General features: G+C 44.4%; 2 protein-coding genes across 3 annotated transcripts in view; one reads left to right on the forward strand and one right to left on the reverse strand.

The window, feature by feature from the left end:
- The window catches only part of pde7a (phosphodiesterase 7A), a 37,149-nt gene extending 20,321 nt beyond the window's left edge, over positions 1 to 16,828 (forward strand). The window contains exons 3-12 of one of the 2 annotated variants that reach the window (XM_083660273.1): positions 8,780 to 8,869; positions 9,642 to 9,805; positions 9,948 to 10,011; positions 13,135 to 13,331; positions 13,511 to 13,642; positions 13,793 to 13,884; positions 14,129 to 14,273; positions 14,362 to 14,458; positions 14,692 to 14,772; positions 15,058 to 16,828. In XM_083660273.1, coding sequence (XP_083516399.1) covers positions 8,780 to 8,869; positions 9,642 to 9,805; positions 9,948 to 10,011; positions 13,135 to 13,331; positions 13,511 to 13,642; positions 13,793 to 13,884; positions 14,129 to 14,273; positions 14,362 to 14,458; positions 14,692 to 14,772; positions 15,058 to 15,326 — 1,331 coding nt within the window. In that variant the 3' untranslated portion in view covers positions 15,327 to 16,828. The remainder of the gene's footprint in view (positions 1 to 8,779; positions 8,870 to 9,641; positions 9,806 to 9,947; positions 10,012 to 13,134; positions 13,332 to 13,510; positions 13,643 to 13,792; positions 13,885 to 14,128; positions 14,274 to 14,361; positions 14,459 to 14,691; positions 14,773 to 15,057) is intronic. The other variant, XM_083660274.1, reaches the window with a different exon arrangement.
- A 270-nt stretch (positions 16,829 to 17,098) lies between these two features.
- On the reverse strand, positions 17,099 to 25,698 carry mtfr1 (mitochondrial fission regulator 1). Its single transcript, XM_083660312.1, has 8 exons — positions 25,604 to 25,698; positions 24,982 to 25,096; positions 23,911 to 24,009; positions 21,655 to 21,788; positions 21,152 to 21,423; positions 19,509 to 19,752; positions 18,802 to 18,991; positions 17,099 to 18,671 (listed from the first exon to the last, which is right to left on the reverse strand). The coding sequence occupies exons 2-8, from the start codon at positions 25,015 to 25,017 to the stop codon at positions 18,624 to 18,626; spliced, it is 1,023 nt and encodes a 340-aa protein (XP_083516438.1). The 5' UTR covers positions 25,018 to 25,096; positions 25,604 to 25,698; the 3' UTR covers positions 17,099 to 18,623.
- Positions 25,699 to 25,954: the final 256 nt, after the last annotated feature.

Below are 25,954 nucleotides of genomic sequence, written 5' to 3' on the forward strand. Positions count from 1 at the left end.
CACACACACACACACACGTGCATGCTCTCTCTCCCTCTCTCACACACACACACACACACACACTGTCTCTCACCCTACTCAGCTCAGTGAGTGATTTATCGTTATTGTCCATTTCTTATCACACAGTGGCTTAAAAGCAGTGAAACAGGAAGAGGAATAGATGGATGGGAGATGGGCAGGGGGATGTAGAGCTTATGACGAGATAGGAACGCACTAGACCATACATGGGCAACATACGGCCCATGGGCCGTATGCGGCTCCCGGGCGCCCCCTGTGTCGCCCGCGATGGAATTGCAATTTTTTTTTTTTTTTTTACAATGCACTTGAACGCAACATGCAATATACCCGCTGAATAAGTGTCCAAATGTTCATGTCATTCTGGGCAATACTCTTCTGTTATAGCATTTCAGTCTGGAATATGGAATATCTTTCAATAATATTTGACTAAAAGGCTAAAAGTAATCTCATGTGTAAGAAATGACTGTTCTACATTGAAGTAGAAATTTAAATAATTAACTTGTTGGTTTTGGATTTATTTAGCTTCAAGAGTGCATTTTTGTTCTTGTGTGACCCTCAACACAGGCTTTGAGAATCCCGGGACACTTACTGATACTTATGCTTAAATTAACCCACTCATATTCTGGTTTATTTCAAGAAAAACATTTTGGCTAGTGGAAATTCTAATTGGCTGGTAACTTTAAAATCTAGCAGCCATATTGGCAGGTGGTGAAAAAAGTTAATTTCAAGCCCTGCAGGGAGAGCAGGTGGTGACATAGGAGTGAGTGAGGAAAAGGATCAAATATTGGTGGTTAAGACTGAATAATGACATCACAATTGTTAATTTAAAATGAGTTATTCCTCTAAACCTGGCTTCAAATGCCCCAAATTTTTCGCGCTGGCGCCGTTCAGCCCTCAGCAAAATCTGGTAACGAGGAATTTTTTTTGTGGCCCTCTCTATCATCAAAGTTGCCCATCCATGGGTTACGGCATGACAATATTTGTTCGGCCCCCGGCAACAATCTGGGTTTCTCATGTGGCCCCCCATGAAAAATAGTTGCCCACCCCTGCACTAGACTCTGCTTTCAGAGTCCACTCAATCTCTGCTCTTTTGATCATCTCTCAATCACAATAGGCTTAGGTGTGTCTGCAGTGTTAAGTGTTTCTTTGAATTTGTATCAGATTTGCTAAGAGTCCAGCATTTGATTTGGCACACCATCGGGTTCGTGTGTGTGTGTGTGTGTGTGCGTGCGTACTGTATCTGTGTGTGTGCATTTGTGTTTGTCTCTGCCTCCTGCTGTCTCGTAGCTCTGCTGAGCAGATGGAGTCAAACGCGTCCAGCGACCAGCCAGATAGGCCATGATCTGTTGGGGGAAACATGGCCGCCCCATGAACAAGGTTACTGGGGATGATGGTGGGATTAGAGCCAAGGTCTCTCCCTGCTCACACTCCACACCGACAGACAGACAGACAGGTCTGGCCTCTCATGTAGACGTCAGCGCTCTGACAGTGTTGGCTGGGAGTGAGCAGCAAGTTGGAAACTGGAATTGCTGACTGTCAGCCTGTCAGTGTGGGTTGTTCTAGATATCAGGTTGCCACACAGCTGTGAAGGGTAGTGAGTATGCAGAGGTGCGTGAAATGGAGCCGTGTACAGTAGGAGCACTTCAGGGCCTATTGAATGACTAGGTTGATGTACTGTTTACCAGGGGTGTAACAATACGCCTGTTCATATTGAATCATTTAGGTACCAGGCTTTTTCAATACGCGTCGCAAACCCAAACAATCTCTCACTGCTGAACAGTGCAAGTCCTCTACTAGGATACCATGGTAAACTAAAACTGAGATGAAAAACGACGAAAGGTGTTGAAAAACATTGAAATGTATGTAAACTAGACTGTGAAAATAATTAAGTAATTAAGTAAAATACTTTTATTTTTATGTTAAAATCAAGGAAATTTCTCTGGCATTTTTTTTTTGCTGTATCGAAGACGTACCAAACTGTGACACCACTGTGTCGCATCAAACCGAACGGTGAATTTTGTGAGCCGTTACCTCTACTCTTGTCTTTACTGTAACTTTCCCATTATCCCTACTCTTTACTGTAACTTTCCTGTTACCTCTACTGTTTACTGTATCTTTCCTGTTACCTCTACTGTTTACTGTATCTTTCCTGTTACCTTTACTGTTTACTGTAACTTTCCTGTTACCTCTACTGTTTACTGTAACTTTCCTGTTACCTCTACTGTTTACTGTAACTTTCCTGTTACCTCTGTTTACTGTATCTTTCCTGTTACCTCTGTTTACTGTAACTTTCCCATTACCTCTACTGTTTACTGTAACTTTCCTGTTACCTCTACTGTTTACTGTAACTTTCCTGTTACCTCTACTGTTTACTGTAACTTTCCTGTTACCTTTACTGTTTACTGTAACTTTCCTGTTACCTCTACTGTTTACTGTATCTTTCCTGTTACCTTTACTGTTTACTGTAACTTTCCTGTTACCTCTACTGTTTACTGTAACTTTCCCATTATCCCTACTCTTTACTGTAACTTTCCTGTTACCTCTACTGTTTACTGTAACTTTCCTGTTACCTCTATTGTTTACTGTAACTTTCCCGTTACCTCTACTGTTTACTGTAACTTTCCCGTTACCTCTGTTTACTGTAACTTTCCTGTTACCTCTACTGTTTACTGTAACTTCCCCATTACCTCTACTGTTTACTGTAACTTTCCCATTATCCCTACTCTTTACTGTAACTTTCCAGTTACCTCTACTGTTTACTGTAACTTTCCCGTTACCTCTGTTTACTGTAACTTTCCTGTTACCTCTGTTTACTGTAACTTTCCCGTTACCTCTACTGTTTACTGTAACTTCCCCATTACCTCTGTTTACTGTAACTTTCCCGTTACCTCTACTGTTTACTGTAACTTTCCCATTACCTCTGTTTACTGTAACTTTCCCATTACCTCTGTTTACTGTAACTTTCCCATTACCTCTACTGTTTACTGTAACTTTCCCATTACCTCTACTGTTTACTGTAACTTTCCCATTACCTCTGTTTACTGTAACTTTCCCGTTACCTCTGTTTACTGTAACTTTCCCATTACCTCTACTGTTTACTGTAACTTTCCCGTTACCTCTACTGTTTACTGTAACTTTCCCGTTACCTCTGCTGTTTACTGTAACTTTCCCATTACCTCTACTGTTTACTGTAACTTTCCCATTACCTCTGCTGTTTACTGTAACTTTCCCATTACCTCTACTGTTTACTGTAACTTTCCCATTACCTCTACTGTTTACTGTAACTTTCCCGTTACCTCTACTGTTTACTGTAACTTTCCCGTTACCTCTACTGTTTACTGTAACTTTCCCGTTACCTCTACTGTTTACTGTAACTTCCCCGTTACCTCTGCTGTTTACTGTAACTTTCCCATTACCTCTACTGTTTACTGTAACTTTCCCGTTACCTCTACTGTTTACTGTAACTTTCCCGTTACCTCTACTGTTTACTGTATCTTTCCTGTTACCTCTACTGTTTACTGTAACTTCCCCGTTACCTCTACTGTTTACTGTAACTTTCCCGTTACCTCTGCTGTTTACTGTAACTTTCCCATTACCTCTACTGTTTACTGTAACTTTCCCGTTACCTCTACTGTTTACTGTATCTTTCCTGTTACCTTTACTGTTTACTGTAACTTTCCCGTTACCTCTACTGTTTACTGTAACTTTCCTGTTACCTCTACTGTTTACTGTAACTTTCCTGTTACCTCTACTGTTTACTGTAACTTTCCCGTTACCTCTGTTTACTGTAACTTTCCCGTTACCTTAACTGTTTACTGTAACTTTCACACTGCATCGCTGTACTTTGCCGGTGCCAATTAGATCCTTGCCAGCTTGATCATATCCATGAGTTGACTGCTGCCACATATGTCTGGGCACGCACCAGGGATTCCGTTAGCCGGCAATTGCCGGCTTTTAGCCGGTATTTGTTGCCGTGGGCCGGCCATTTGAAAGGTCACCGGCTCAAGTGGCCGGCTGAAAATATGCCAAATAAATAAATTCCTTATATAAAATAGCCTAATATTGTGTGACCTATAGCCTAAGTGATGTTGCCAATAAGCTACGACTTAAATAGAGACTTATTACATATTTTTTCCGCCCCCCTGTATGTTGAGTGTTGGTGAAAAAGAAAAATATAGCAGACGCTTTCGTTACTGTAGAGCGCCGTTTAAAAGCCGCACAAGCAGCATCAGTCCCACCGGCCAGCGCTGGACCCGCTGTGAGGAAACACACAGGAGGAAACCGAAATGTCAAAACAGACATCCCTTGCTAGGCCAGTCCTTTTTTTAATCGAGATCATGCAACAAGTAGCCTACTTCAGCCGAGGCCAGCAAGACGGCAGCAAAGAAACAGAAGCGTGCCTGCTGCCGTCAAAAGCGAAAGAGACCTGACGTATAGGCTGTCAATTTAGCGGAGGTAAAAAGCCTTTTTACCTATGTCGGGCGAATCAATCAATCAATCAATGGCTCGCGCTTGTTGCCCGACGCTCGTATGATGAGGAGATTAATCAAAATGCTTACCACAAATAAAGCCACATGGGAGCCGAGAACGAGTGCAGGAGAGCTGACGCAGGTGCCAGGTGTCGAGTGGGAAAGATTAAGGTGCGTAGCCTATTGCTGGAGATTCAAGTTGTGCGCTGCACTGACACTATCGCACTTATTACTTTTAGCTAACGCTATGTTGTTTTATCATCAAGGCAATGTCCAGAAGATATGGGTTCATGAGTGTCTGCAAATGCAGATAGATAGGCTACAGTAGGAGCATGCATGCATGTTGTCTGTTTCAATAACGAAAGCGTCCTTACCGAGAACGACGTGCCGACCAATTAAATATTCTTGCTGCGACATCGGCCTCTTAATGACAATAGTGGCCGGTAAATATTCGATATGGCCGGAATTTTGGAACGTTACCGGCTGCACTGGCCGTCTGGGAAAATGTCTAGCGGAATCCCTGGCACGCACAGTAACAGCAACTGCTGTTACAATTGATTGCGCTGACTGAAGGAGCCTGAGCTTTTTCATCATTTGACTTGGCCAAGTATGATGGCAGTCTCATACATCGCTGGAATAAAGCATCTGTCTCTGTACATTTGATATGAAATGAGGAGAGGCACGCTAATGTAGGCCAGTGGTTGCCGGGCCAGGGTTAAGTCTGCCAAATTAATGCTGATGTACTTTCAAATAGCAGGACTCTGAGCTCTGGCCACATCAGTAATGATGACATGACCTACATCCAAGCAAGCCAAAGCAGCAGCTCTCGTGCACCCTGTGACTCTCCAAATGCACTAATCACACGAGTGCACACGTGCCCAGTGCTAGCACATGACGGGACAGATGTACACACACACGTGGACTCACTCACTCACTCACTCACTGCCCAAGAGTGCATGAATGTCAGTGTTGACTTGGTCATCATTTGTTTACTGCATGTGAAATGCCAAAATAATTGGATTACTGCATGTGAAATGCCACTGACATGGTTTCACTTTGCCCATTCAGACAAACAACTTTACAGCTTCTTCAAATAATGTTGAGCTTGTAAAGTATTCACACATCTGTTTGCAACTCGGTAACATGCTAGTTTGGCGAACACACCTGTATTTTGTCTGCTTTCATTTGATCCAGTGCACATTACTACACATTCACACGTTGAAATGAGGGGAGCCATGATGGAAACCACTGTGCTTCTTAGCACCTCGATCGGTATCGACACCACGGCTGTATCGACACACTAGCATGGCTCTGCATCAGCGTCAGAGCAGCATCCTGTCACCCCTCACTGCTCCTGACTGCAGTCTACAAGGCGGCCGGCTGTCAAGCCTGCTCCTGCTCCTCTGTCTGCCTACTGACAGACCTGCTCCTGTTCCTCTGTCTGTCTGCCTACTGACAGACCTGCTCCTGCTCCTCTGTCTGCCTACTGACAGACCTGCTCCTGCTCCTCTGTCTGCCTACTGACAGACCTGCTCCTCTGTCTGTCTGCCTACTGACAGACCTGCTCCTGCTCCTCTGTCTGTCTGCCTACTGACAGACCTGCTCCTGCTCCTCTGTCTGCCTACTGACAGACCTGCTCCTGCTCCTCTGTCTGCCTACTGACAGACCTGCTCCTCTGTCTGTCTGCCTACTGACAGGCCTGCTCCTGTTCCTCTGTCTGCCTACTGACAGACCTGCTCCTGCTCCTCTGTCTGTCTGCCTACTGACAGACCTGCTCCTGCTCCTCTGTCTGTCTGCCTACTGACAGACCTGCTCCTGCTCCTCTGTCTGTCTGCCTACTGACAGGCCTGCTCCTGCTCCTCTGTCTGCCTACTGACAGACCTGCTCCTGCTCCTCTGTCTGTCTGCCTACTGACAGGCCTGCTCCTGCTCCTCTGTCTGTCTGCCTACTGACAGACCTGCTCCTGCTCCTCTGTCTGCCTACTGACAGACCTGCTCCTGCTCCTCTGTCTGTCTGCCTACTGACAGACCTGCTCCTGCTCCTCTGTCTGTCTGCCTACTGACAGGCCTGCTCCTGCTCCTCTGTCTGCCTACTGACAGACCTGCTCCTGCTCCTCTGTCTGCCTACTGACAGGCCTGCTCCTGCTCCTCTGTCTGCCTACTGACAGACCTGCTCCTGCTCCTCTGTCTGTCTGCCTACTGACAGGCCTGCTCCTGCTCCTCTGTCTGCCTACTGACAGACCTGCTCCTGCTCCTCTGTCTGTCTGCCTACTGACAGGCCTGCTCCTGCTCCTCTGTCTGTCTGCCTACTGACAGACCTGCTCCTGCTCCTCTGTCTGTCTGCCTACTGACAGGCCTGCTCCTGCTCCTCTGTCTGCCTACTGACAGACCTGCTCCTGCTCCTCTGTCTGCCTACTGACAGACCTGCTCCTGCTCCTCTGTCTGCCTACTGACAGACCTGCTTCTGCTCCTCTGTCTGTCTGCCTACTGACAGGCCTGCTCCTGCTCCTCTGTCTGCCTACTGACAGACCTGCTCCTGCTCCTCTGTCTGTCTGTCTGCCTACTGACAGGCCTGCTCCTGCTCCTCTGTCTGCCTACTGACAGACCTGCTCCTGCTCCTCTGTCTGTCTGTCTGCCTACTGACAGGCCTGCTCCTGCTCCTCTGTCTGCCTACTGACAGACCTGCTCCTGCTCCTCTGTCTGTCTGCCTACTGACAGGCCTGCTCCTGCTCCTCTGTCTGTCTGCCTACTGACAGACCTGCTCCTGCTCCTCTGTCTGTCTGCCTACTGACAGGCCTGCTCCTGCTCCTCTGTCTGCCTACTGACAGACCTGCTCCTGCTCCTCTGTCTGCCTACTGACAGACCTGCTCCTGTTCCTCTGTCTGCCTACTGACAGACCTGCTCCTGCTCCTCTGTCTGCCTACTGCCAGGCCTGCTCCTGTTCCTCTGTCTGTCTGCCTACTGACAGACCTGCTCCTGTTCCTCTGTCTGTCTGCCTACTGACAGGCCTGCTCCTGTTCCTCTGTCTGCCTACTGACAGTCCTGCTCCTCTGTCTACCTACTGACAGACCTGCTCCTGCTCCTCTGTCTGCCTACTGACAGGGCTGATAAACAATAGATCACTCTCAGTAGCTCTGGATCCTAATGGTAGAGCTGACTATCCTAACATGGCATTGCATGCTCCGCTGTTCGATTGACTTGTCTGTGCATTGAATTTTCTCTTAGGGTGGGTGTGTGTGTGTGTGTGTGTGTGTGTGTGTGTGTGTGTGTGTGACTGACTATGCACGCACATGGGCTGTACACACCAGATCTGGGTCAAATTGTATTTGCAAATCAATCTTTTGTGTTAAGTCAAGTCACGTTTATTTGTATAGGCCTAATTCACAAGCATGTCTCAGAGGACTTCACAGAGAATATGTCTAGCTAAATCTAGCTGACACAACAGTAACAATTACAGTAGTAGTAATAATAACAACATGATTGAACAATCATGTGATAGAGAGAGAAAGGGCGAAAGGGGGATGGAATGTGGGGGAGGAGAGAACAGGGAACAGGAGGAGGTCGGGAGAGAACAGGGGAATGTGGAGGAGGTGGGGAGCAGGGAATGTGGGAGAGGAGAGAGCAGGGAAAGGGAGGAGGTGGGGAGGGAAGGGGGGAAGAGGAGAGCAGAACTGATAGAATATACTGTGGCTGGGCGATATGGTCATGAATAGTCACAGGGGACAGTAAAATCTAGCAATCAGGTTATGTATTTTTACTTATCAGGCGAAAAGAGCCAATAAGCAAGAAATGAATTAACATTTATCGCCCAGCCCCAGGTAACAGCGGCACACCGGAACCAGCAGCAGAGGGGCCAGGCCAAATGAGCAGCAGTTCAGACAATCTGACTACTCTAGCCATTAGCCGGAACTAACTAGAACACGAGGAATCTAGCTAATCTACAGCCTAGTCTGCCCCTACTCTAGTCTGATTTTAGCCTGAACACTATAACTCCCCAGTTCAGAATCCAAAGTGGGAGGTGGGCCTCCCCAGGGGGGCTCAAACAGTTTGAGAGGAGGCTCAGTAAGTGAATTATTTTAGTTATTTCAGTTATAGATCATCTGTAATTGTGTAAATAATCTGTGTTCATTTTGTTCATTGCATAATATTGTCCTGTGGCAAAGCCCAACCATGTGACACCTAACCAGGAGAAAATATAGTATTGAAAAATTGTAAATGCTAGCCCCGCACATTCAGAAATGTCTCTCTCCAAGCAGCATGACTTTTGAGGAAGTTTGTGCTGATTTCTTCTAGGAGATGTGAGAGTGAGAAGTCAGGTTGGGTTTGAACCGGAACGAAGAAGCTCTCACCCATACCTGTGCATCGACTTCCGAACTCTTCACAGTGAGTATGAATCACAGCCTCGACTTGCCACCCTCTGATCACAAGAGATGGTGCCATTACATTGTAGCCCTGCAGACATTCCCGCTCTTCCAGCCAGATTGACAGATGTTTGTGCACAGCTTGGCTATTTCACACGCTGATAAGGACCAAGGTGTGTCTTAGCGTAAACCTTGTGCAAAGATTTTTATCAAAGCTGTGTTCATGGTTTTGTACCACTGGTGATAGGCAAACTACTTTCATACACACTGATTCCTTTCAGAAAACGTCAAACAACTATATAGAATTAGTGTAGTGTGTGCGTGTTGACATTCTGACCCACATGTAATCCTACCTCATGCTGACGTGTTTCCGCATTGCAGCCATAGTTTGTAAAGACAGACAGTGCTTTTGTGTGTGTGTGTGTGTGTGTGTGTGTGTGTGTGTGTGTGTGTGTGTGTGTGTGCGTGTGTGTGTGTGTGTGCGTGTGTGTGCGTGCATGCATGCATGTGCGTGTATGTCCACTGACAAAGCATGACTGGTGTGTGTTCCCAGACGAGAGGCTTAAGAGTGGGTGGCAGTGTCAGCAGTGAGTGTGTTTGTAAATCACTGTGTTGGTGTCAGATCCACTCTTGAGTTTGTGTGACCCAAATGATTTGCCGACCCTGACAAGCCTGTGAAACAAAGACTCAATGAACTATTTGTGCTGTTCAGTTCACCTCTGACACCTTTAGTCAATTTTGTGTGTGTGTGTGTGTGTGTGTGTGTGTGTGTGTGCACACGTGCACCCTCGCAGCACGGCTGGGCTCTGGGTCCATCTCAGCCAGCTCTGCCCCTGAGACGAGGGTCCACAGGCTGCTGAGCTTCCAGAGGTACCTGCACTCGTCCCGTCTGCTGCGGGGAAACCCCCAGCAGATCCCCCTCCACCTCCTCGATGAGGACTACACTGGACAGGCCAGGGTATGACACACACCTCATATTATATATTATAACCTATTTAAAACATATACTTATGCATATTATAACAACACGCACATGCTTTGTTCACACAGGACTTGTCACATGACTAGACTCCTGTGCTCTTGTTTCCCCTCTCTTGTAGTGCATGCTGGAAAAAGTTGGGAGCTGGAATTTTGACATCTTCCTCTTTGACAGGCTGACAAACGGTAAGCTGTGGCTGTAAAATAGGATCTGAAATGTTGGTCAAAAGTTGATGCAAATGTCATCATGATAAGATGGGCCATAATAATGCGTGCTGACAAGAGAATCCAGCATAATGTTGCATACCGTACTTCTTTCCAGCCTGGCCTTAGATACCACATATCACCAATGGCGCCATCTGTTGATGGAACACACCACATTTTTCATATTGACATTCTGCTATGTACAATGTAAAGAAAATTATGTAAGATATGTAAAGAGCTGTAATCACTACTTAATCATTTCTTAAAGAAAAACTACTTTTAACAGCTGTTGTTGGTGATGTACCTTGGATTTCTGTGCCTGTTTAGCTTTTTCTATTTTTGCATTTTTCTTATTCCTGGGGATAACTGGCTTAAATGTAAGCGATGTGTTGTTGTGCTGTTAATATATTCAGCACATCTACAATGGAGTTGGCAAGTTTTTGTATCTAAAACATCAATGGTAAATATCAGGTTCTGCGTTCCCTGTCAAAGAGCAAGGGCTTCTTTCTAGAGCGACCATTTTGCACCACCATTCAACAGGCATACTGGGAGAAATCCATTCTAGAGGGTGGAGTGATACCAGTTTGTCCACCCACAGTAGCCAAAGTAAACCAGAATGCATTGCAGCCACCAGGGGTGGACTGCATAATCGGGCACGTCGGGCAAATGCCCGGTGGCCTGGCCTGCAAATTGTTTTTTTTTTTTTTTTTTTTTTTTTTTTTTGCATGCCAGGCCACTCACTGAACAGCAGGCCAGGCGCCGCCTACTGGTTTACTAGTGGTTTTATTACTTTATTCAGGGTTAAAGTGGGTGCATCTCATTGTAAAATTGGACTTGGCCCAAATTGGGCTTCAAACGGCCCAAATCTGGCTTCAAACGGCCCAAATCTGGCTTTAAATGACCCAATTTGGGCTTCAAACGGCCCAAATCTGGCTTCAAACGGCCCAAATTGGGCTTCAAACGGCCCAAATTGAGCTTCAAACGGCCCAAATTTTTCACGCACGTCGGCCCGTATCGGCCTGGCCTGCTTGGTATCTAATGCCCGGCCTGAATTATGATCCCAGTCCGCCCCTGGCAGCCACAAGACATGGGAGTTTTGAGCAAGAGATGGAACTCTGACTTTCTCTGAACTGGAAAAATTCACTCTTAACTCATTGAGTGCCAGCCACTTTTGGAGAACGACGCTCCCAGTGCCAGAGTTTCAGAGCGTTTTCAGTGATTTCTCGAGGCCCACAGAATATTGTGTGATATTACGATGTAAACACCGAACACGCAAAAAGAACAAGGAGACTCTATTGAATCATCAGCAAAAAAAAGTTTATTGATACCACTTTCCGTTCTTTAGTTATGAGCCGGAGAAGATAGGTTGTTTTCAGCGTTTTCAGGCATTTCAAATTATAAGCTGAGATATTCCGCCTTTTGTGAAATGAAGCATTTCAAGCACATTCACTGACTCTAGCTAATATTTTCGGATGTAGTGACGTGGTGTAGTTGTGTCCTGCCCTGCGTGCCCCACCCCCCTCTCCCCCCCTCAGCTGAAAACTCCATGGTGCACGGGCCAATCAGGGACCTGCCTCATAGTTGACATCGTAACCAGCCAATCAGGGACGCCACTGGCAAAGTAGTAATGGCTGGACCATAGACTGTAAATATAGTGGCTGGACATGGCACTCGCATGCCTTTGTGGCTCGAGCAGTAACGTCATCGTTCGTGGAGTTTACACAGCCATAGGTGCAGTTAGTGCAGAAATAGACTCAATAACAACAATTAAACAAGAACAGGAGTATGCAACAACAGAGTTTCTCGGCGGAAAATAAGTTTTCGCCGTCCTTCCAAGTGGATTTGGATTTGACTATGAGACGCTGATTGGCTGAAGGACTAGATTGATTTGGTGATGCTGATTGGCTGAAGGAGTTGTCTGTCAATGCAAGTACTCAAACCCGACTGTGGACTACTTGGAGTCCAGACAACTGCAGAACAAAACAGAATGTGAGTTCACCGATCCAGATGGTTTTAACCAGGCTAGGAAATAGACATACCTCTTCTCCCTGGCTTTCGACTCGAGTTGAGCTTTTTCTGCGCCTTTCGTTCATTTATTTTATTATTTTTACAAATTTTATTCATTTTATTTATCTTATTCACTTTGTCTTTCAACTTCTACCCATTTTATTACTTGTTTTACTGCACCTTGTACTGCACCTTGCTCTCTGATTAGTGCATTTGTACTTGCTTTATGCTCTGTGTTTTTACTTGTAAAGCACTTTGATCGGCCTGTGTCGTTGTAAATGTGCTATATAAATAAAGTTGACTTGACTTGACATAGACAAGGTAGGTTAAGGGAAATTGGATACACCATCTGTCTATCTTATACAGTATATAAAAGGGGCAAGTGGTCAATCTGTGTCTGTTCTCTGTTTACATTTTTGTCCCATTGATGATGTCATAAGAGTAAAATCATCTTATGGCATGACTGATGATGTCATAGGCGCTGATGTCATAGGCATTGTGACATCATCAGTGACCATAGACATTGTGACATCATTGTGATGTAATCAGTCAGTGATGTCATCAGTGTGTGATGTCATCAGAGCGGGTGAAGCCATGCAGCAGCCGAGCTGCGGGCGAGGGCGACTAGGAATCGAGTAAATGTAAATGACAAGACTTCATCTGAAAAGAAGTCATGGAATGACATGGCAGATTGATGACATATAACAGTGTAACTGTAAAGGTCCTTACACACCGAGCACGTTTTTTTCGTGCGATTAATTCGCACGTCAATAATATTTTCCGAACCTATATCAGTCAATGCAACCGTCCATACCAACGGCGAAGTTTCGCCCAGCGTTATTGCGGTGTTTATTTTTTCGAACCACGGTCGATTTTTCAGAAATTCGCTTCCGACGTGTACACATCTGTGGCTGTGATTGACAGGTGGGTCAAAACTCGCATCGCAATTTTGTGCCGTATATTCGCATCACTCTTGATGTGTAAGGACCTTAAGAGTACCCGAGGGTGGATTTTTCCTTTAGCACTAGTGAAAAGCAAATTGGTAAATTAAACAAAAGCTGAACGATGGTCCTCGTTGTCTCGTTGGGTCATGTTCAGGAAACAGCCTGATCACCCTGACCTGCCACCTGCTGAACCAGTATGGACTGGTGGAGCTCTTCCAGCTGGACATGGTGAAACTCTGGAGGTTCCTCGTAATGGTCCAGGAGGACTACCACAGTGACAACCCCTACCACAATGCTGTCCACGCTGCGGACGTCACACAGGCCATGTACTGCTATCTACAGGAACCCATGGTGAGACATGCATTTTGATCCATAGGGAGGAAACATCTTAATTAAGGTGACATCATTTGTAGATGTTGTAGTTTGTAAACCTACTCAAAGCCATGCATGTTCTGATGAAGATCTGTTGGACTGAAAGCCACTCTAATAAGGGATTTTTTTAAAGATGAATAATCATGTTTTTTGTGCAGCTCGCCAAGTCTCTGACCTCCTGTGACATCCTACTTGGCCTGCTAGCAGCCGCCACTCACGACCTGGACCATCCTGGTGTCAACCAGCCTTTCCTCATCAAGACCGACCACTACCTAGCTACACTCTACAGGGTGAGCACGCACTGTGGCGCACAGTCAAGGAATCCATCTGTAGCCAATCACAGCCATCTCTGACATGAATGTACTCCTGTGGAAACACATTGTTCAAATGATTAAATCATGCGTCTGCATTTGTGCACAATTTGTCCTTGTAATGTGCAGAATACCTCAGTTCTGGAAAACCACCACTGGAGGTCTGCAGTGGGCCTGCTCAGAGAGACTGGGCTGTTTTCCCACCTGCCTGCTGAGGACAGGTCAGTCTGACATTGAAATTGTCAAGTGCACCAAGCAAACTGCTAGATGCGTGCTACATGCCACTTGTTGGGGTTTTGCATCATTCCTGAAATGACAGCTGCTCCTTACTGCTGAGCATTCACAAATGTTACTTTCAAAGGTTTTCTTGACCTCATATTATAGTTTTATAAGATGGAAATGCCAGCAGGTGCTAAAGTCTTTGCTCCACAACCTGATCTAATCAATCTGCATTTGACTCGTCAGCCTGAACATGGAGAGGCAGCTGGGCTCCTTAATCCTGGCCACGGACATCAGCAGACAGAACGACTACCTGTCCAAGTTCCGCAAGCACCTGGACCACGAGGATCTGTGCTTGAGCAGCGCAAGCCACCGCCACTTCATCCTGCAGGTCAGTTAGCTCCTCTGTCGTAAGGCACATGACTGCATCTACCCAAAGCCTGGCTTTCTCATTGTGTTTTGGCTCCATCCCCGCACAGATGGCTCTGAAGTGTGCTGACATCTGCAACCCCTGCAGACCCTGGGAGCTCAGCAAACGCTGGAGTGAGAAAGTGACGCAGGAGTTCTTCCAACAAGGTGGATTTCTCTCTGCTGCCTTTTCTATCACATTGGCTGCTCGGAAAGGGTCCTACTCTTTCATTCCATGTTTTGTTTGATCCTGTTCCAGTTCTTTCTCACCATCTTTGAATCCCTGACTTTTTCTTCTTTCTGTTATTTATGTGGTTTCTTCTCATTGTGCCCAATTATATAATAATAAAATGTGTAACTGCATATAATACTAATTATATTGCATTTGTGTGTTTCTGTAGGAGATATTGAGAAGAAGCACAAACTTGAAGTCAGCCCACTTTGTGACAGAGCGATCAACACAGTCGGTAACATTCAAATTGGCAAGTAACTTTATTCAACTCCAACTTTATTTACAAAGCCCATTTTATAACACAGTATTTCAATGTGCTTTCACAAAATAAAAAGACAGAAAGCCAGGTACAACCCAAACACATACACACAGTTAAACAAAAGCATCATATACACAGTTTACAAATCAGCAATGCTAAATGAGTAGGTTTTTGAGTTTGCATCTAAACAAAAGTTAATGTTGTATTCAGCAAACGGCTACAGTCTGGTTCTCATTGTTAGCCCCTAATCTGTTAGCTCCCCTCCTCTCCCCCTAGGCTTCATGACATATGTGGTGGAGCCGCTGTTCGCAGAGTGGGCCCGTTTCTCCGACACGCGTCTGTCCCAGACCATGCTGGGCCACCTGAGGCTGAACAAGGCCAGCTGGAGCAGCCTGCAGCAGGAACAAACCTCCGTCTCCGAGGAGGAGGGACCCAGCACAGGAGCAGGAGCCGCCGCCGAGGCCGAAGCAGACGGCGGCACAGCTACAGCCACAAGACGAGGAAGCAGCTCCAAAGAAATACCTCAGGGAAGCAGAGAATCCTGACACTCCATGTTGGCCCCTTTTACCCCAGCCCCCTGACCCCGGCCTCGGGCTCTCACCACACACTGGGGTCCGGGTGGGGCGTCCCGGGATGGAGCGTGGCCCGCACCCCTGCCGCTGCCCCACCTTATCCTAAGACCTTGTTTATATTTTGTTGCTTTTGCCTCCCACCTTGACAAACCACTGATTTTATTTAATTTATTTAATTTTAAAAATCCTCTTTTTGTTTTTGCATAGAGCAATACATAGATACCTCATTTGGCTACTGCTGTATTTTCATTTATTTGCTTTGTTTTATTTATTTGTCCACTGTCGTTTTGGCATTACTGATCTGAAGACACCACTATTTTTGTTGGCGAATCTTAAGGGACAAACAGTATAGAAACTGAAGAAAACATTTTTTTCTGGTATTTTGAAGTGCCATTTGAAAACAAAGATTTGAAGAATGATTTGAACTGATTTGACTGCGACAACTTGAGTATTCAGACATGAGACTCTCCTAAGACTTGAGAGTAAAATGCTGTGTGTCGCATTCGTAATGAAGATTCTTCCTCATGTACAAACGAAAATGTGACAAGCCCAGTCCTTTTGCTGCCTCTACGAAGACTGTTTACTCCTCGTTTGTTTGTTTGTTGTTCCTTTCCCTTGAACTGAACTGAATCCCGTTGGCTCTGCGGTTTGCCTTCTAAAGCACAGATGTAAAGAACCACTCGTTTGACCTGTCATCCCACTGTTGAAGCCATGAGCAGAACCTTATCCAACCACACCAGATGCCATAACCTGTGCAACAATGCATTCGACTCCTCACACTCCAAAATAACGACCGTGTTGGACGTGCAGCTTCTTCTCCACGAGATCTTCAAGACGCTCTGTGAAGGGATTGTAATTTTCTGTGCTGGTTGAACTCGGGGGCGTTGATGCCTCCCACACTGGGGAACAGTTACTCCAACATCTCACCGGAACTCCATGCATCTCACCTCGCTCAGGGTTTTGCCAATCTCCTATCAAGAGGGAGTCTACTGACGGGAGACTCTCTCCACAGAATGCCTCACGTTTGCCACATGCAACCTAAAGGACTGCTTGATCGATGCCTTATAACTATGCACAAACTATGCTAAGTGACCAAACCAACTCGTATTCCCATCAAGTGCATGGTGTGCTTGTCTTTGAATGCACTGTCCCATCCCTTTGCCTTTTTGTTGTGAGGAACAACAACTCCCGACTGTCCTTTTTGTACGGAAACAAAATGCTCGAGTGACTTTGAACATTCCATTTCCTTGTTTGGTTTGTCTACTTTGATTCTGTATAGTGGCACAAATTGTGTTTGTGTTTAAACATTTTGAAAGATAACCGGTGCTTTTCTTACTTTAGCTGATTTGTATTTTGCTGTAAGTGCTGTAAGACTGTTGATAAAACCGTTTACAATTTGTTGCGACAGCCATTTTTGCGAAGACTTCAGTGTCGAGCCAGATTTTGTAAAGGCTTTGCTGTATTGACCTTTTTGATACATGCCTGTTGCAGTTACAATTTGATTAATAAAACCTGTTTGTTGACAAATGTGCTTCTTGGACTTTCAAAACGTTGATAAGGTTGATATCTCAACACGTGGAACGATAATGCAAACATGAAAGTAGATAACTTATCTATCATAATTAATTGCACTCAGCCACTAACACAACTTGAAGGCAGGTGACTTTGATAAGGTTATTCTAACCATGTCAGACTTAGTTCAAAGTCAAAACTGACTACAATATAAAACACTTGAGATTCCAGGTTACTTTTATTTGGAGATTTGATCATTCAAGTCAATTAACAGCAATTGTGGGAAAACTCCCATACAGATCTCAAATACTAAATAAAGCTTTAATTACTGCACATCTAATCCACCTTCCCTTATAAAAGGTAATAATGGTGTTTACTTGGAGTGCCAAGTGCACTGGCATACCAGCAAATGGTGAACAGAAATGGTGAAGATTGTGTGGACTCAGGTCACCCAACAGATTAGTGTCACTTTGAACAAAATACTGCCTGACAACAGTTATCCTCCCATGACCCAGAGTCTGACACATAGTACATGCCACGGCATGGTCCAAAAAAGTGTTTGAAATCCAAAACGAGATGCCCACACATCTTGAAAATGCAATACTGTCAAAAAGATTGCTGGCATGAAAGCATGAATCCTTTGGGATATTATTTAAATAGTAGGTACCTTAGGACCCATGACTAAAACCAAAAAGAGAAAAATCAAACCTCAATCTGTAGCAAACATGAGCTTTGCAGAGCTATGGCTTAAGGAGGTAAAGGGGTATCAAAGTTGACATTTGACAATGGAAGGCAGAACCTCACAGACCACCACTGGAATGTCTTTGGCCATTAGACAGGATCAAAGTAAAGAGAATAGTGATGGTGACCAACACTGGGATGCACACATTTGATCCAGCAAGTCATACAAACTGTCAGTTAAGAGACAAGACAACATTATACAGCCTCAACAGCTATAGAACAAGGTCCTTTCAGACCTCATGTTGAGACTTCACTGGGTTTTCCACAATACAACTGGCATCAAAGTCTACAGGATATGGTGCAGTTAAATTGGCTAAAATCAAATACTGTGCATGCTTTGACAGGATCACTGGATAACGCCGCTACACACATTACCTGTGTTAAATTAAAAACTAGATTATTTATTGAAACCATGACATAAATAGATCCCCAATCATAAGTTAGGCTGACTACAAGGCATTATACATGAACAGTACAGCACAGTATTCCACAAGAACTTCCGAAAGTGCTCCCTTTCTCCTGTGACAGATGAACCATACACTTTCGCAAACCCCTCAAGGGGAATGCAAAAATGACTAACCAGAATATGTGCATTGGTTTCAACAACACAGAAAACTAACGATTGAACAATAAAAGTAATAACCAATAAGGACTCTGTAGTGTTGCCTAAAATATACACCTGCAGTCTAAAATAAAACACATTTACGAGTAGGAACTTAAGACTTCTGAACACAAAAACACAAGACGTGGTTAAACAAACAAAACATCTAAAACAGAAAGCAAATATAAGTTATCAAAGTGCAAAAATTATGTAGATGGTCAAGATGACTTCCAGATGCAACACTAAGAGAGATGACCAGTATCTGGAGCAGCCTGCCATCTGGTTGCAGCAGAATCTCTTGTTGCTCCACAGAATCAGCTGGTATTAAAAGGTTGATATAAGTCACGTCAGAGTGTCCGCGGTCAATCTGGACCTCTAGTTCAGAACCGTCATTCATCGATGAACCCAACGCTCGTTCAGAGGAACTTCCTTTTTCCAGTGGCTTTCAACATGTGCTGCCCAAACTAGAATAGAGAAAAGACAGAAGAACAAGATTTCGTCATTGACATTACACACGCTTAAGACAGGAGGCAAGAGGAAGGAGCCCTTCTTACGTATTACTACTGTTATACTACCAAGTATAACTGCTCTCACCATCAAAGCGGTCTCCGTTTTAGGTTTCACCTCCGGGACAGGGAGATTGAAATCGTCCAGGTCTTCCTGTTCACTGACACTGTTGTGTCGATAACGATGGGCAAACTTGCGTTTCAGGGCCTCGGCAATGAGAGCTGCGGCGTCTACAGGCCCGCTGGCCTTGGCTTTGGCATTGACCTCTTCTGGACGACTGCAACAATAAACAAGGAACAAGGACGGTTATCATGATGCTAGTGACAGTTTGATTTATTTGCATGCTATTGTTTTATGGGTTTATTTGCGTTTCATTATACAATGGTACATTGTAGCATCTCTCTTGTAATATGTTGCGCTGAGAGTCTGTCAGGGCAATTTCTTGGCCTCACCGTAGCATCTACTTGCACTTTGCACTGATGCGCACCTTAAACTATTTATGCCTGTTTAGTTGCACTTTGTATCTGTTTTAGTTTACTTTTACTTGCACTTTGAATTGCTGTGCATTTTAATCTACTGCTTTGTGTTTGCTTTTATGTTTTGTTTTAATCATGTGTGCATATGTCTATGTGTTCTTTTACGCTCGCTGCAAACCAAATTGCCCTTCTGGGACACTCAATAAACTTGAATCTTGAATACAATCATTTTGTCCCATTTACAGTGTTTCCTGGGAACATATGAGAGTAAAAACATATTGGGTCTAGAAATCATTGACTTCAGAACGAGACACCCACCTTTTGACCGAACGCAACTTCACTTTGCCAATGTCCTTCAGCACATCGAGCATGCTGGGGATTTCTGCTGGCTTTGGCCCTGACTCCACATCTGTCTGGCTGTCTGTCTTCTTCCCTCTGCGCTCTTTTATCAAGTCAATGGCTGAGAAGGTCCGCTGGAGGCTGGGGGGTGGTGGAAGAGGAGGTGGAGGTGGAGGGGGTGGAGGAGGAGGAGGAGCACCGCAGGGTGGAGGAGGGGGGGTCCCTGTGGCAGCAGCAGAGGTTAAGAGAGGTGGAGGAAAAACACATTTTACGGCCATGTAATATGTGACATTCTGCTGCCACCTAGAGGCAGGCACACAAGATCACAGTGTCAGTGGGGAAAAATTGAGAGATCAAATCACCAGCATAAGACATGCAAACTGGTTAGGGGTGAAAAAGGTGACAAGATTAGGATTAGAGCTGGGTATTGGTTCAAATTTCAAGAATCGATTTGATTCCGATTCACAAGGTTGCGAATTGATTAATCCCGATTCGATTCGATTCCGATTCGATTAATTTCAATATCGATTTGGTTAGTGATACCAAAACGTGTTTTTTGAGCTGTAACCTGAATTACATGACTGTCCAGTTATGTAAGACAGGGGTTCCCAACCTTTTTTGCGCCAAGTAGATACATGGGGGAAAAAAGTTGCAGACCTGTTGTCAATTTTAATGGTTTTAGTTACACATATATTTACTCACCAGGTGGTGACAAAGGGTAAATAACAGCCTTTTCATCTGTCAATAAAGACACTTTCACAATTATGCAGTGATTTGATTTCAGCCTATATAATTTCTAAAAGTAGATATTAATGATCAAACATTTCCATTCATGTAGCCTACAGTATTTATGTTTTTGTTTCAACTACAAACATAAATAAACGTCAACTTGAAACTATGTTTCAACTACCACAGACAGCATAATATTTTAGCCTGTTCATTTATAAAAAAAAAAAAAAAAAAAAAAGATCTCTGGACATATTCGATATCAAAGGATTAAAATAAAAATCGATTAAAAATCGGAGAATCTATTTTTTTAACCCAGCCCTAATTAGGATGCGTGCGCAGAGAAGCCCAACAAGTGCAGCTATCTATAATTCTTTGAAATGAGAAGGGAGCAGTTATCTGTGCCTTCTAGTCATACATACATACATACTTCTTGTGGTTTCCCTTTGCTTTTATTTCACCATGGTTTTATGCTTCTATGTTTTTATGGTTTTATGGTTCTATGCTTTTATTTATTTTATTATTTACATGATAGTGCAATAAGGGTCAGTGTAATATGGGCGGGTGCAATTTTTCTTGCCTAAACAGGCACCGCCTGTTCCACCCAGGTTCTGTGCAATGTCTTTGTTCAAATGCTACTGTTGTCTTGCTGTCATGTTGTTGTTTTCCTTTTGTTGGTATATGTTACTGCCGATGGATATGCTGTAATGCACTTGTTGCCCAAGACAAATTTCCCCTCGGGGACAATAAAGTTTATCTGATCTGATATACCGTACATACAGTACATGCATACATAGAGGATTCAAAACGGTGAATTTCGCTGAAAGGTGACATGTTTGCATGCCTGCAAGATAAGTCAGTGAAAGCCGGTGAATGTGTCCTACTGTTTGACATACCTGGCTGTGTGTTCTTTTCCTGAGCCAGTACAATCTGCGCTATCTGGGCTCTGAGTTTGGCAAGCTCCGACTCCAGCGCACTAATCTTCTGAAAGGCTTCATCATTGGCAACTGTGGGCCCCTGGGGGTCCGGATCCCCTTTGTGCAGGCTGGGTAAAGACCTCTGGCGGGTTAAGGGTTGCAGGCTGGGTAAAGACCTCTGTCGGGTTAAGGGTCTTCGGTGAGGTTGCAGCTGCTGGGCTCGGAAAACAAGGCCCATTGGTGGTCCTGACCTGTGTTTCAACAAGGGCAGTTATGATTAGAGACAGCAGAAACGCACTCACATGTGGAAACTGCTAAAAGGAATTCCCGTGTTAACAGCTTGTTAACTTGTATCTCCTCAAAATCAATAATGGATCACTATGGAGTCTTTGATAGTGAGCGGGTTGTGTGTGGTTCTTTGATTTTATTACTTTGAGAAAAGCATATCAGACAACAGTTCTGTCCCCCCATCCTTATCTCACCCGGGTCTGTCAAAGTAGTCTTCATCATCCTCCTCATCCCCGTCGATCCAGCTGACGTCGGCCAGAGAGGCCACTGGACAGTTGTGCCTCCTGGCTCCATTGAGGACACCAGCGTCCTCATTGTAAGGATAAAGCTGTACCATGTTCCAACAATTAGACAAAAAATACTTTCCAAAACACAGCAGAGAGGAACACAGCACAACACAGCATCTCAAAGACAAAGACGAGCCTTTGCTTAAATGTAGAGGCTCCTTCTTCTTACGTTTAAAGAGAAAAGGAATGAATAAAGCGGAAATGAGGACAGATGGGGGGGGGGGGGGGGTAGTAAAATAGTTTAAGGGCCCTCTATCAGTGGTTCTCAACTGTGTAAGTCGCAACCCAATTTTCTGAATTTAGCCTAACTTTGTAGCGTCATTCAGACCCCTTCGCAACAAGCTAGCATGGCATGTTGGTACCAATGGATGCCTTAGGGTCTTCTAGTTTCATATGGTACCAGTACCTTCACTCTGGCTTTAAAAATGAGGCCGCTACAGCCTCTAAAAGACAGTAGTTTCAGCTGCGGATGCCAGCGTCCTCAATGAGTAGAACTTTTTTTCACATGCCACTGTTGGGTCCCGACCCACCAGTTGAGAAACACTGCTCTATATGTTGTTAATGAAAGCCTCTGACAAATAACTCAGCAGGTCTTTAGTCAGCACAAGCTTGATGTAGGTCGCTGAGTGAACTGACCTAAAGCAGACATACTGCATTCCTCATAGCTACTGTAGGGAGGATAGCTGGAGACAGAAGAAAACAGAAGAAAAGAGAAAGCACAGTATTGAAGGAACAAGAAAAATTGAAAGATTGTGTTTTATAATATACGTAAAAGAGTGGAATACCACAACATTAATTTGATATTACTGTTAACTCATTCACTGCCAACAACGTATGAACACGTTTTCAGAATCCAGCTGTTCCCTGCCAACAACGTGTTTACACGTTTTTGGCATCGATTTTTTTTTTTTGACGGTGGGTTGTGCATCTAAGCCTTTTACATCTCTTATATAATTATTGGAGCCACCGAACGTTTACAACCCATTCCACCGACCCACTAAGTGGCAACAGTGCTCTCCTTGCTAGAGGAAGGAAAGCATTTTTTTAACTTGTCAAGCCATTCTCAGCCCAGCCATTCTCCTTTTCGCGCTGATTGCTGGCGATGCGGGATTGCAAATTTACATAATAGATTCAGCCGATCTACTATGATCGGGTGATAGATTACAGGTGGACGAACACACTTTGAAACACGCAGCATAAATATGACCAGAATCGCAAAAGCTTCTCTCAACCAAAACTCCAAACGAGTGAGTCCATCCCGACTTCCTCAAACAGCGGCTGTGCAGACAGGCACAGGAGAGCAGCAAAGCACTGACTGGTGACAAGCTTGTCCGCCCACGGAGGGCGGAGTTGAAGCAACTCGAGAGGGAGGGAGAGAGAGAGAGAGAGAGAGAGAGAGAGAGAGAGAGGGAGGGAGAGCGAGAGGGAGGGAGAGAGAGAGAGAGAGCGAGAGGGGGAGGGAGAGAGAGAGAGAGAGAGCCAAAAATGAATGGTTAAAGTGACAGTTCCATCCAATTTCACAAAAAGCCGTTTATCTCTGAATATTCTTTTTCACGCTAAAACCATGCTGTATTCAACTGCTAATGCTTACATAACTACTAACTCTACAAACTAACTCTTTTAGACAGAGAAAGTACACATTCTATTAGTACTTTTGAGATATTGTATGTTCACAAACTCCAAGCTGAAACGAATCCTCGGCTCTTATAAAATGAGCCATAATCCTCAAAAAACGGCTTGGCAGAAGCTATCTACAGCAAAAAAAAACGTCTGGCAGTCAATGTGTTAATAAAACATTTTCTGAACATTCTCAGAGCTTTGATTATGAGCAAATATGTCCAATCTGATTACTTCATCCACTCTGTTTATGCTTCGTAAAACAAAACAGACAAGTCACGCAGCTTAAAAGACCAGGGGGTGTGATTTGTTACACCAGTAAGGAGTAAGGAGACAGTTACAGAAGACAGAAGAGATGACTAGAGAAAAGCCTAAATGTAATGTGACAGATTCAAGCAATCTCTAACCATAAGAGGGTCAAAATGCCAAAACGGATTGTATACATGTACATCTTCAAAGTCAGTCAGGCCTGTCAGTCAAGTGTTATCATTAACACTCTTTTCAACACTTTCAACTTGGATAATGACAGTGGAAATGTTCCCTCACCTGAAAATGGACCCTTGGACAGGGTTTAAAAGGAAGACTGGTACCTATTCTCCTCACAATGCTCCTTGAGGACCCATAGCGCTTGGCTGATCCAAAAACCTGCAAAACATATGCATGTCATCATCATACGTCTGGGAAAACTGACATCACGAATTAAGGGGAAAAAAATAATGTGAGTCTATGTTCTGTCCTAGCCCCATTTGTGACCAAGTCTCACCGTCAAATGAATAGCTCTGCGACTTGGGTCACATAAGGTTACTCTCCGTGATGTGAGGTACCAAGTGGTTAAAACCGTTTCTTACCCATTTCTGATGTCCGATTGCAGATTCAGAGATATAATATTCTGAATAATAATTCCCCTTACGGAAGCCAGTAGTATGTCCAGCGGTGTTAAAATGATATTCCTGCGTGAACAACCATTTAAAAGCAGTCTTTCGACAGACTGTGCCGAATTTACAGCAGAGTGTGTTTGATATTACTATCACGGTGCACCGCTTGCAGTCACACGGATGGATACGGTGGCGCAGTGAACAATTCCAGCGCACCTGGGAAGGAAAAAATGACACGTCATGGAATACTCAAACTCCCAAGGTTCCTGTCGGCACTGGGCCGCCTCTCCTCTCCTGAATTCGGGACAGGCTGTTGAAAGACTGCTTTTAAATGGTTGTTCACGCAGGAATATCATTTTAACACCGCCGGACATACTACTACTGGCTTCCAGGGGAATATTATATCTTTGAATCTGCGATTGGATGTCGGAAACGGGTAAGAAACGGTTTTAACCACTTGGTACATCACCGGGGATGGTAACCTTATGTGACGCTGTCCCGGAGCCACCGGAAATGGGGATGAGGAACAAATTGGACTACTTCTGTCCATGATGGTTAACTGACATTCAACACAGTTCACACCAGCAGTGGGTAGTACTTTTCATATCTGGCAAGTGAGAAGCTGACTCTTTCGGCATTAAATTGACTATGGGCTGAACTAATGTAGATAATGTAATGTATAGCAACAACATTATGTTGATTAGACACATATCAGGCCAGATGTCAACAGGTTGTCACATACCAGGTCCATTTCAATCCGTGCATTGTCGTTACTCATTCCTGTCGATGTGTTTTACAGGGGCTAGTACATGCAAGCCCCAATAAGACTACGGCCAGGGCATCTTCAACAGGGAAATCTGCAAGAAACACAAAAAGGAGAGGAATTTCAGTTGCTCAATCTTAAGAAACTGTAGTTAGATCAACGTGTGAATACCGTATCTCAATGGTGAATACAGTGATGCGAGTCAGGATTTCAACTAACATTACATAAAAGGGCTGATAACCCTGGGTCTATTTGTTTTTATGCTGGGACATTGAAGGGACTGTTAACTTTACCTTACCGACTCGAGGCTTGTTTATTCACTGACTCTAAACTAAAAAGACAAGCAAAACCCAAAGAAAACACGAATGGCACAGTCGTACTCATGGAGCTACTGCACTGACAAGTCAACTTTACAGCAGGCTAATGCTAAACTTTAGCGGGCAGTGTGGCTATGCTAACAACGTTAGCGAACTTCTACACTTTTACCATCTAGTAACTTAGGATCTGTTGAAGACAGACAATTTGGGCATCCCCTAACGAGAGATATGTTACAATCATATTTGAGGGTCAATTATTCATGTGAATTTAAAGCTAAACTTACCGAGACAAAGTTAACGTTGTCAGCTAACAAGTTTCTGTTTTTCCACCTTGTCACATCCACCGCAGTAATGTTTGTGGGAACCGGGAAGAGTCCATGGAAGAGTCACGGAATATTTTTTTGAGCCAATTGGATTACACATTATAATATGTGGGCGGGTACGGTGACTGTGAAGCGCCACGGTTGGCTATTCAGATTGAGTGGCGGACAAGGCCACCTGGCATTCTGCTGGGATGGACACTTGGTATAAAGCTTTCTGGTGATTGGGTCTTATATCAGTCGATCAATGTATACTGTCCAATTATATGCCACAAACTATGTGGATGTTCGTTACACATCCCTCGATTGTCCAGG

This window comes from Poromitra crassiceps (genome assembly GCF_964638095.1).
Source record: "Poromitra crassiceps genome assembly, chromosome: 2".
Taxonomy (NCBI): Eukaryota; Metazoa; Chordata; class Actinopteri; order Beryciformes; family Melamphaidae; genus Poromitra; species Poromitra crassiceps.